Source organism: Pectinophora gossypiella, chromosome 15 (genome assembly GCF_024362695.1).
Source record: "Pectinophora gossypiella chromosome 15, ilPecGoss1.1, whole genome shotgun sequence".
NCBI lineage: Eukaryota > Metazoa > Arthropoda > Insecta > Lepidoptera > Gelechiidae > Pectinophora > Pectinophora gossypiella.
In genome coordinates this window covers 3,548,928-3,561,606 of record NC_065418.1, presented here as the reverse complement: position 1 = coordinate 3,561,606, position 12,679 = coordinate 3,548,928, and the positions used below count along the sequence as shown (strand labels likewise).

Below are 12,679 nucleotides of genomic sequence, written 5' to 3'. Positions count from 1 at the left end.
TCATTCCACCCATTTTGATCTTAATGTTGCAATTGGTTACGAATTGTCAGACAATTGCGTAATTATTGCTTGAAATGTAAATAAATGAGGCAAGCTGAATTTTCTTTACATTTTTAAATAAACTTTTACGTCAGGAATCTACTCTTAGTAAGTAGAGTTTTTATTTTATTTTAATACAATGAGTTATTTATACATTTTATTAATTTTCTGTATTTGTGGATTAAAGTAGGTACTCTACTTAAGTAGGTATAGGTACTTACCTATTTATTGATTACATTTGATGAATTTATAATGGACAAGGTCGACTAAAAACTTTCGAAAGACATTATTTTAATTTGCCCTATAGACATTTAGGTACAATAAGTTGGTAGGTTGGTGTTTTGAAGTGTAATGTTTTTTGTTAATTTTTTTCATCGCGTTAATATAGGTAAAATAGTTCAGTAGGTCTTTGTGTTCTAAAAACTTTGGTGTATTTCTGATTTATATTATGTTATTATAAAAACAAGCCTACGCCTCAAAGTCAACACAAATTAAATTAAAAAACTAAAACTCCACATTTATTTTTTTCAGTATTTAAAAGTTGGGAAACGGCACGGAAACGGACATTGAAGTTGGCGCCAAATGCCATATTACTATTTGACATTTGAATACACGTCTTAAACTTTAAATAAAGAAAAAAAATATAAATAAATTCTTCAATGAAAATACGGAAAATACTATTTCCTTAGACAGTTAATATGTAAGAAGCGCAAAAGAAGTGTGATCTATATTGTTTGTTAAATATTAGATACATCAATGGTTAAATAAATATTTAATACGATGTGGCTGTATAGGACATGTTCTTTGCTTTTTCTTTAGGAAGAAAATAAAAAGAACGAAAAAAAAAACACAAGTAAACAAGGTGAGGCGGTTTTATAGTGCCAAATAATCTAATATTGAGAAAATCGATAACAATTAACGGAATTTAACCTCAGTTTTCGTTACTTCAAGAGCAGTTAGTTATATGACGGTCATTTTATTAATATATGCATCACTAATTGCATGTAAAAATGGATTCAAGTACTTGTCGAATTTGCCTCAATAAAAAGGCTTTTATTTCAGTATTTGACAAAGAAGAAGACGATATCCAATACAGCACGAAAATTATGCGATGTGTGAGTGTTGTGGTAGATGAGAATGATTATTTGCCAAAGTTTATCTGTACGGAGTGTCTTGGGGAACTTTGTATAGCATATCGCTTTGTTGAACGGTGTGAAGAAGCAGACAAGACGTTACGAGGCCTGTTACCGGCTAGCACTGAACCCACCGCTGACCTCATCGCCGTGCTATCAACCCCTAATTACATAAAAGAGGAACAGGACGACACTGAACATTGTGATGACCAATCCATTACAGAAGACGTGAGCGACTACAAAGAAATTTCCAAACTTCAAAAGAAAACAACCACAAAAAAATGTAAAAAGAAACAAAAGAAGAGATGTAAAAATGGCCCAATTCAGTGTGTTGTCTGTGGTCGTACTGCTGCTTGTCGGTCAGCCATGGAGGCTCACATGCGGTGCCACACTGGTGAAAAACCATTCCAATGTGATACATGCAATTTACGCTTTACTACAAAGGGTGGCTTGACGAGACACATAGCAAATAATCATTCTAAACGAGAACGTCGGTTTATGTGTGAAACATGTGGGAATAGCTTCTTTACTAAATCAGATATAATCACACACATGCGAATCCACACAAATGAAAAGCCCTACAAATGTGCTGTATGTGGTGCAAGTTTCAGACAAATAGCATCATTGATCAGACACAGACGCAGTCACAGTGGTGAAAAGCCATTTGCATGTCAAATATGTGGAAAATGTTTTGCAGACCGTAATCTTGTCAGAAAACACCAAAATGTACACACCGATGAAAGAAAATTCAGTTGTCACCTCTGCCAAAAGGCAGTGAAAACCAGAACAGCTCTTAATACGCATATGAAGCTTCATTTGGAAGACAAACAGAATATTTGCAGTTTTTGTGGCATGGCATTTTCAATGAAAGGCAATTTGCATACGCATATGCGAAGAAAACATTCAGAGAAGGCAGGGGACTGTTCCATATGTGGGAAGACATTTGCTAATCTAGATGAGCATATGAGGAAGCATACTGGAGAGAGACCCTTTGGCTGCTCAGTTTGTGGACATTCTTTTACTACAAAAAGAAGTTTAAGCCACCACATTATATTTAAACATGAGAATGCGTCTAAATTTAAATGTTCTATCGGGGAGTGCAGCCGATCTTTCCCTACAGCAGTAATGTTGGAGTTCCATCTTCTGAAGCAGCACTCCAATCATACTCCCTTCGTTTGCCCGCATTGTGCACGTGGATTTTATAGAAATAGTGACCTCTCACGTCATCTCAAAATCAGTCACATGGAAGTACAAATCAAAATTCCTATGAAAACTATGCCTGAATAGCTTTTGAAATACTAATAATTATGTGTTGATAAGTAGCTCAATCAAATTGTGATGTAGAGTAATATCTAATAATAGATATTCCTAATTCCAGATTCATACACCTGAGAACTGATTTTCTAGTCACTTATAAATTAATTTTAAGTAATCATAAGTAATGATAAACAGAGTTCTATTTTTAAATGTCTTTACTAGTAACATCAATTGTATAGTTATAAAATAAATATTAAACTAGTAACACGTACCTACTTTATTGTTTTAATAAAACCATATTTGTTTTTGTTACATAATATATTTTCTCAGAATATGTTATCTATCATGAGTTTAAACAGTTTTGTTTGAAAATGTGTGAGCAAAAACTCTAATTTGTGTTATTGCTTATATATTACTACAGGCACTTAATACTTTTACCTTTTTTGTGCGCTGCACTGCAGCATACAGCTGTACAAATGTACTATATCCTCCGTCGAAGGTTGCCTGGAAGATCGCTCTTAGCGATAAGGCTAACTTTGCCCACCTTAGACTAAGTTTCACCTGTAAATGTCTTGTAAATTTGTGTACAATAAAGTGTTTTATTAATGCGTTTAATATAAAACGCCTGAAATATTTGTTATCGGAATAAAGTGTGTGTTAAATTGAATAGGCGCCTCACACACAACTTCAAGGACATGGGAAAAAATGAACCGTTGCTAATCAAAATGGTTTTTGTTAATAAGAAGTGATTCGAAAAGGAGCAAAGGTGTTATTCAGTGCAATACTAAATAAGAAAAAAGTGCGAAGGACCATGACGATTTGTTACTATCTGCAGCTGTGCCTACCCTCTACGAAGAACTCATCGCATGAAACGTAACGACAGCGACAATTGGGAGGTGTACGAGGTTCAAGATAAATTTTGAAATCCTGATTACTAAATAAAGACCGATCTAAAACTCACGAAAAACATTTTCTTTTTGACTTATTTAATTTTAATCAAGAAAAACGTAGGTAACAATAAATTCGAGATTTTATCATGTTTCTCATTTATCATTTTCTATGACGTCACGGTGTGCTTTTTCATACAAATTCCATACTAATTTCGTGTTTTGACGTTTAGTAAAAAGTAACTGATTTGACTAATTGAAAACTAGCCTATAATATCCGGGTCGAAGGATTACCTATGCTCGTGCGTATATTTTAATTTATACAACCTAAGCTGTTTTCTAAAGGATTGGACAAACTTGAGATTTCCGTTGACTTCCAATATTTCAATATTGATCATTAGGTACATTCCTCAATCCTTATAAGGCAAAACAACACGGAAGGATTCCTGCTAACTCTATAACATGACTCACTCATGGGACGAAAGACCAACCCTAAGTTTAACATAGACCCTCTTCCTGTTTTGCGGCAGGAACCTCGTTAGACTTCGGACCCTTCAAAGGCAGCGGCGCGGAAATCCTCTGATCGAGTTCCGTAGAGTAGCGTCCCTCCACGTCTGGTAAAACAGTTGGTCATCGGTAAAGCAGCGCAGGTGTTGTGAGGTAGCGGCTTTCTCTTTTCCACAGGTGACGTTATCAGGCCCTCTCACTCTCGCGCCAATTAGGCGAGGTGGTGGGCTGGCGGCGGCGCGCGGTGAGCACGGAGGACGTTAGCCCGCGCTCGGCCGCCGCGACGCACGCGTTGTCCTCGCTCCGCACGCCGCACTTAATAGTTCCGCAGCCGTGGCAGGTTTCGGTGCAGTGTCGTGATGTTCACGCCGTGAAACGCCTCCCCTTGTGTGCCTACTTCCTTCCTACTCGTGTGTCGGATTGTTCTTCGAGTTTCACTATGGGTGAAGTGAGTACCGTTTTTATTGTCCACAGTCCGAGCGGAATGCGAACGTGCTCCAGTTAGATCGGACCTAGTCCTACGATAGTGATCTCTGGTTCGTAGGTCATCGGCATGGCATGGGAGGTGAGCGTGTGGTGCAGTGGCCCGTCGCGGGTCACTGCTCGCTAACACTCAGGTTAATTATAGCTTTCTTACCGGCGAAAATAATGGAGTGCAAGTTTGGGAGTGTGTGCTACATTGGAGCCGGTAGAAAGCTTCGGGCCGCGTTCGTGCCGCACTTCGTCGGAACCATTCGAGACTCAGTGTACTGTTATAATCTGATAACACGGTCCCGATAAACAATCTTCGATATTGTTGCCTATTTTTTATTGCTATCGAACATTTCCAACAACAAATGCGTAGACATTGTTTTATCTGAAGAATTATCGCCATATTTTAATAACTTAATATCAATTGTTGATCACACAAAGTAATAATAGGTATTTACCAAAAGGAAATATTAAAGATAATACTTAAATTCTAAAAAGGAATTGAGAATGCATTGTTCAATGCAGCTCAAATCTTATCTACTCGATAACATGCATACCTAACTAGGTAGATATACTTCATCTATCAAAGCAGAATAGGTGTAGTATGTACCTACCTATATAACTTTTGGAACTGCTCGTGCAAAATATGGTGCAAGCCTAGAGTCAACACTATTCCTATAAGGGTAAGCAGAGGAACAAATCGTCAGTAGTAAACCTAAAGTTCCTAAGAAACATATTGTTACCTACATGATGCACCTCTCATCTATAACTTGCGAACTTATTCTTAATACTCATATAGGAGCCAACAACAAAGTTATGAACTCATGACGTTTAATTAATTATGATTTCTAAGTAGGTACCTTTAAGTACGGTAATGTACCTACTTAATATCATACATGTGTATTATAATGTCAAACCAGTTTGGTATTTATATAGCAAACGCTAATCGATATAGGTATTTAGATAGTTATAGATACGCAAACTGTAAACAGGTAAAACCTAAGTAAGTAATTATATCTGCAATGCCCATATTCGTCCTGCCTGACCTCAATACTTCTTAGCTTTTTACCTGTACCTATGAGAATATATCTTTAACAAGAAAAACGGTTTTTACTTATCTACTAGTCAGTCACAATAAGTGTTAAGAAATTGAGTCTAAAAACTAATAATTTATTTTTTTCTGTTCCAGTCACTGCTGAAAGAGGATCCCCTCTCCAGGATCCAACGGGAGATCATAGAAGTGACAGAGAGGGAGCGTGAGTTCAAGGAGGGACATTTCCGTATCAACAGACTCCACTCGGAGTCGACCATCGAGGTAAACAAGCAGAACGGCCATACGAACGGCGACGCTCACGACAAGCCGCCGAGGGCCCTCAACCGCGCGGTGTCTACTTCGCACCTCATGGGGCCTATCACCCCGTCGCCGCCACTCGCGCCCGCTCTACTCAGCAACGGGTACACACGCCGGTTCACGCCCCAGACCGGGACCAAAGGTTTGATGCAACGCTTCATAGCGAACAAGGGCAAGCTGCCGGCCCCCTCATCCAACACCCCGCCCTCGCCCGTCGCTCTGGCGCCACCGCCGCTCGCCTTCACCCCCTCGCCGGTGATCGCACCCGTCGTGTCACCTCCCGTCATCACGCCGGTCATCACGCGCACTCCTGAAGGAAAACCAGTCCGGAAGGGCTATGTGCCCGTCGAGGAAAAGATCCAAAAGGAACTGAGAGAGATGAAAGACAGAGAACACGAGTTGAAGCGTATGAGGAAGAAACAGAAGCCGTTTGACATCGACTTAAGTGATAATGAAACAAGTTCCGAGTCCGAGGATGAGGAAATCCCGATGCCGGGCAAACTAAAAGCTACAAAATCTATAGGTGAATTATATGAAGCCCTTAACGAGGAATTGAGATCACCTTCGCCTAGGAACAGCTCGGGACATGAATCCTTGGGAAGCTTGAAACCGGCTAAATCGCTGGCTGAGTTGTGCGAGTTAACTCCCGGCCAAGAGTTCCTCGCACCCAGCTCGACGCGCCTCATCGCGCAGTGGGAGTCCATCATACAGCAGAAGCAAGAAGCTGGAGCTGCTTAATGACAAGACTACAAGGGCAAGATATTGGGTAACATTTATGGAGCGCATTATGACGCTGTCGAGCGTTGCGTAAATCAAGATTCATCGCGTTAACGAGTATTAGCAACAGTGAAAATTGGATGTAAAGCCGAACAAGTGTGCGCAGATTCGGCAGCGTTGTGTGAACATGATGGCTATGTAACGGTACGCTGTTACACGTGGTGCCGCGAGGTGTGAGTGCATTTTACGAGGGTAATTTAAAGTGGTTTCATTAAAGCAGTAAACAAGCGTTTCGAGTGTGTACGAGTCGCGCCGATCGGTTTCTTGTCGACTGATCGATCGCAGAGCAATTAATTTTCTCCAGATTGCGAACAATGCAAATGATGGTTATCCGTAACGGCAATTATCTCAAGCATGCGCAGTTGGAAAGCGGCCGATACATGCTGCGAACTCGTCTCCGAGTGTGAGTAAAATAGTTTCTTCCTATTGTTTGAAGCTGTGGGCGCCTATGAAAAACTCGATAGATTTCATGGCGGCGCCGCTTTCCCGCCTGTACGCCACCGCTTCTCTCGACTCGCAGGTAAAGACGCCATTGTAGCACTTTTTCAGTTGTCATTGTGAGAAATGCCTAAGCACAGACACAAGAAACCACATGAATAGCAACTTGAATCGAAACCACAGCGCGCCTGGTAGCTTATAATTAACTTAGTGATGTGAGAGGTGATACATAAATGACTTCCACTTGTGTTACTTTTCACCTTGAGAGCAACAACCATCTATTTTCATAGCAATTTGCGAAAGCCTCATGTGCCGAGTCGAATGTATACTGTTGTCTATAGTATTTTAAGTTAATGAATGGGGTCCCTTTTCTCACGCTCTACTGAGCTTTAAACCCAATGCCATGTTTATTGAAATCTGAAATACCTGCCATGCTACTCATTATATACACGAAAAAAATGGGCACTTTCATTTATTGCATATGTTATTACTGCTTGTCGTGAGCGCGACGCGGTGCGCACATTACACCTAATCGTCCATCGCTAATTCGCAACATGTAAAACATTTTTCCAATAGATAAGCCGCGATTATATCGGTGTCGTTATAAATAATGTCGCTTATAAACGTTGTAAAATTAACTTAGCTGTCTTTTATGTTACGATTACCAGCATTTCTTTGGGTTTCTTTAGTCAGACTGTCGGCTTGAAATTCTCAGAATGAGTGAAAGTTGTTAGGCGCGCTCACATCTCCGCCCGAACAGCATACCTAAGGTCGAAGCTGGACTTCGAAAGAATGTTTTTGTATTATTTATTGTACTTAAATAAATTATGTGTCTTATTGTTGTCACATTTAGACAAATTGAACATCAAAAATTAATATTTTAGACAAAATTATATGAAATCTTTCGTAGAAGTGTCAAATAGAGTGTGCCTTATATTGTATCGTAGTTGATAGCACAAGGGTACTAATTTTGTCAAGGATTAACATGAAGCGACTAGAAGCCATGTATGACAAATGTAGGGATAGTGTCATGTGGATGCCGTCAGTTCTCTGGCTAGGTTTTGTTACTAACATTTTGTGAAAGGAGACTTTTGTGTAACCACAGGCGAATGCAATGGACAGACCCATGGTCTTTGCTTTTAAAGTGGTTGAAAATGGTATTCCCATTTGAGAAATATAATTTGAATATGTGAAATCTACTTTTCCCTGCTGTAACATGTTTAGATAGCCGGCCAGGGGGATGACGTCATCAACAACCATAGCGACACACACGTTAGGACTAGAGCATGTAAATAATTTATTTATTAGAACCCAACAAACTATTTTCCTAGCATAATATTAAATTTAGTCAATTTAATTTTAGTAGAATGGAGCAAATAGTTATTGATGAGATTCTTAGTAGTTAAAATTGTTGCAATAATGTTTTATAGAGTTTAAGTTTGTTGCTAGTGTAGAGGCAAGTGTTTGAAACTTGCAATAGAAGCATTATTGATACAAATATTGTTAATTTATGCTGTACTTTATAAAGGGCTTCTGTGAACATAAGCGAGTGTGGAGCCGTCCTATTCTGTAGGGTGTCTACTTCACCCACCTTGAAAACAGCTTTGATACTACGTACCTACGTGCATACTTACCTATGTAGAAGCACACTATGGCAAAATTGTGAGTAGAAATTAGTAAAAATACACTTTAAAATACACGTTAGCAATATTTCTTGCAGCTTTTTCATCACAGTTTTATGGTGACTAATTGCATATTTTGTGTTTTCAGTGAACGAAAAAGTCACATACTTAGCTATTTATTGCCAAATTCTATAAAATGACAAGGCTAACTCTTGCCTCAAATCTAATCAAATATTATAGTCGCTCCTTATTAGAGACTTTATTTACAGTGTTGTCTTCGTCTTATGCTTCAGCATTGTGCTTAGTACCCTCAAGTATCAATGCCTTAAATAGCGGGTACCTATCCTTACATTCAATTCAGTTACAATCAATTTCAGTACCAACTTAAATATGTTTGCCTTTGTCTTTATTATAGTAAAATAAGATAGACAACAGGTAAGAACATTTTCTTTCAATAAGTTAACCCTTAATCAAACTCGGTTCTGCAAAAAATCGGACCTGTCAAAGCTTCAGGTTACGTAGCGGACTCCGTGAAAACGGGATACGTATAAACAAACCCTTAATAAACGGGGTACATAGCGTCTATTCCGGGGTGAGTTTACTTTCAATAAGTACTGGTATTTCTATGCTATGCAATATTATCTCTTAATATGAAGATTTCAAGTTTCAAGCAGAAGTGAAATTCTTCTGGAATAGGTCTATCTCGCTTGTGTTAATAGAAGCCACAGCCTCGCACTAACCACTGTTCGTGTACATTCCGTCAAACCAACATTGTGATATGAAATTGCCTTAAATATTGTTATATGAAATGATTATATTCCACTTAGTAACTAATTATTGTGTCAGAAATGTCTATATATGTCTACATATTTACTAGTTAACACAAACAAACTGCATTTTAATGCGTAAAGGAAACTACATCAGTGTTTTTTTTTTAATTATTTCGTGCATACTTTAAGTTTGCACAACGTTTTTCTTAGATCTTAATCAGCAAGTGCCTACATACGTGCCTAAACTTTTTTTTATATTGTTAGACTAATGTATTTTCCTTTGCGTATTCTGAAATTTTGATGTTAATTTATGATATTTTTTAAGTATTTCGCAATAAATTCATTGTCAATTTTTACATACTTCCTTCTTTTATTTTTAATGAACCATTGAAGCAATGGCTTATGGCTTTACTGTGGCTATTTTGTGGTGTAGTTACATCAAGTCTCTGCATCAAGTGTTACATGTCGATCTGGTAGGAAGGTATCTATTGTGGCGATTTCCCTCGACTTTGTATTTATGAAGAACTCACATTTTTACCTTATGACACCTGATATTATTTATATTCAAATTTAAGATAGGTACTATGCATTATCGTAAGTATACAGGGTATTGGTTGGCATCGTAACGAATTCTTTCGGGGTTGATTCAGACCATGATTCTGAGTTGATATCAAATGGATTTTCCTGTCGGCAAATTCTACTTGTATCGGTCCCGGCAATAAAAAGGCGCAAAACTTATGTAAAAAGAGCTTTATTCCCTAACTTTTAGCAGATAAGACCAGAGTACAAGAAAGAACAATTTGAAAAGGAAAAGTAGCCACTGTCCTTATTAACGAGTTTTTACAATGGGAACATTCCCGGGTACGGCACATCACTGGTTATGGGCCACAATGGACCGTCGCGTGATGTGAATGACCCCACACGCAATGCGTAACCAGTGGCCCCGTGGTATTTCGCTGGATACCTCCATTCTTATGAGAATGTCGTCTCGAACGTAGGAAATGTGAAAAGTTGCAAAGGTTATAAGCTACAGGTACTTGGTATTAATATTGGTGGTACTAGGCTACTTTCCAGCTGTAAACGACGCACGAACATTTTTATATGGATTTTATACTTTTTGTTAAAATCTCCTTAGTTTATAAGAATTTCTGATTTATTCTTCTGTATGGAATAATTGTCTTTTGTTTCTTCTCCTCATTTTTCGCTGTCACCAAGACCGGTCGTTGAGTTTTTAAGTTATTTTATTTTAGCTTTTCTTTTATGTATTATTTTCTTTTTCCTTGTAGGTATATATTTTCAGTAAAAGAGATATTCCTTTAGTTTTTTCTTTTAATTTACGCGTACCCGCTGCCGAACATTTTACACCAGCTAATCAAATCAGTTAGGTACTTTTTATTTTATATATTATTACATACATTACATACATTCTCTGTCTGTGCGCTGTATCCAAGTAAAGATTACGCTCTTCAAAGCATTTTGTATATCTTTGTACACGTAACGTGCGGTTTGTTGATCAGCTTTACGAAGCATACAGTGACCTGGGTGTGATTGCACGCTGTTACATAGCTGGCTGCGGCTTCGGTGACTTGGGCCGGCCTCCTGTAGCTTATTTTTATGTTGTCGTCTTTCGAATCTGTTACTAATATTAGGTTAAGCTTTTACTCTTCTTCATTCAACTGAATGACATTGAAGCTAAGTAATCATTATACGATTCGAATAAACAGAATCATCAGATGCTATTACGACTAGGATACAATTACTAGACCTAATTAGGTAAATAAGTACCTAGTAGAGGGTATTTCCTAAGAAGTTGCGCAGCCGACACTTGCTTAAGAATGTCTTTGACGTCTCTGTCTCCAGGAAATGATCACGAACGCCATTATTATGGTGATAAATAGCTCGGACAGGTGACATCAGCGAGTCATTCATAATCGCTGCTAATCGTGTTCTATTATTGCCTCATCCGATTTCTTAAGGTATTGTCTACTTATTTATTGCAAGAGCTCACAATAAACACAATAACATGAATTATAATAAAGTTTTATTAATAATAATGGCGGATTATGAATAGAATGGCCAGAACGGCTATTGATATCGGTGGTTGGCCTCCGGTCGACCGTTGACACAGTTTTGGTCAGCCTACTCGCTCGGCTTGGATCACTCATTGGAACTGGGTTTCTTTGTTCTAGTAAATGTACAGTCATGAGCAATATCATATACCCACTTTAGAACCCTGTCGCACTAACATATTTGACATTTAATGTGACTTACAGGTCAATTTGTCAAAAAAGTTAATGTGACATGGTATCAAAATGTATACATATTAGTACTCGTGACCGTACATGTACCGAATTGTAGTTCTCATTAGATATCACGCATGCGTACTTGTATGGCTACCTGTACGTACTTGTATACTGAGGGGGATGATTCAGCTCATTAGGGAGTGGAATTCTTTGCCGTCTTCGGTATTTCCGAATGCATATAGCCCGGGAGCTTTGAAGGCCAGAGTGAACAGGCACCTTTTGGGCGAGCTCGCTCCATCTTAAACCTTGTCAATGCCTTCGGGCAGGTCTGGAGCCAAGAGCAAACCCATCAAAGGTAAAAAAAAATGATCAAAATCAAAAATCAAATCAAATATACTTTATTGCACAGAACTACATTTAAACAATCAGACATAACACATGAATACAGTACAATTTGGGCGGCCTTAATGATCTGAGTTACTATCAAGTGGAATCATCCATCGTAAAAGTATAGAATTGAAAATAATTTAAAAAAATATTTAAATGTGGTTTGTAGGTTTAGGTTAATATTTTGTTTTATGTTAGTATAAGTAATTTCTAAATAATTTGTAAGTGTATGTATGTCTATCTATATAATACGTATTATACGTTGAAAGTCTCTCTTGTCACGTAGGTCAGCTGGAAGAAATCTCTTTGTTTAGAGATAAGCTTGCCTGTACTGTCTGTTTTCTTTGTATGTTTCTTGTGTCTGTTTTATTGTGTACAAATAAATAAATAAGTTTGCGACTGATTTCACTTGATATTAACTCAGTCTGAATTATCCCCTTCAGTATTTGTTACAATGTCACTAATACCCTATGTATTACCGGATATAGTGTAACGGTGTCAACCTTATTCGTTGACATCCTTAATCGAAATGACCGTTCTTAATTCAAATAATATTTGAATTCTAAATTATCTTTAGTTTTCATTTTCTATCACATTCCAAAGAGAATATAATCAAATCACTATAGACCTAAGATGGCTGCAAAAAGCTGTAAGGTATAAAGGTAGAAACATGTTTATAGTTTTTAATTTTGGAATTATCCAGAAATATGTATTTTTGTTGCATATTATTTTGCAACATCGATGACTAATCAGGTACGATTCTAATCACAGATGTAGGTAACGTCATTGCCATCAAT

General features: G+C 37.9%; 2 protein-coding genes across 2 annotated transcripts; both read left to right on the top strand.

The window, feature by feature from the left end:
* Positions 1-896: 896 nt before the first annotated feature.
* On the top strand, positions 897-2,704 carry LOC126373144 (zinc finger protein OZF-like). The gene has a single exon (XM_050019168.1). The coding sequence runs from the start codon at positions 1,050-1,052 to the stop codon at positions 2,457-2,459; it is 1,410 nt and encodes a 469-aa protein (XP_049875125.1). The 5' UTR covers positions 897-1,049; the 3' UTR covers positions 2,460-2,704.
* A 1,345-nt stretch (positions 2,705-4,049) lies between these two features.
* Positions 4,050-9,612, top strand: LOC126373181 (uncharacterized). Its single transcript, XM_050019225.1, has 2 exons — positions 4,050-4,271; positions 5,484-9,612. The coding sequence occupies exons 1-2, from the start codon at positions 4,263-4,265 to the stop codon at positions 6,381-6,383; spliced, it is 909 nt and encodes a 302-aa protein (XP_049875182.1). The 5' UTR covers positions 4,050-4,262; the 3' UTR covers positions 6,384-9,612.
* The last annotated feature ends 3,067 nt before the right edge of the window (positions 9,613-12,679 follow it).

Bases quoted from the DNA above. Each gene is read 5' to 3' on its own strand.
- LOC126373144 (XM_050019168.1), top strand. From the start codon at position 1,050: ATGGATTCAAGTACTTGTCGAATTTGCCTCAATAAAAAGGCTTTTATT.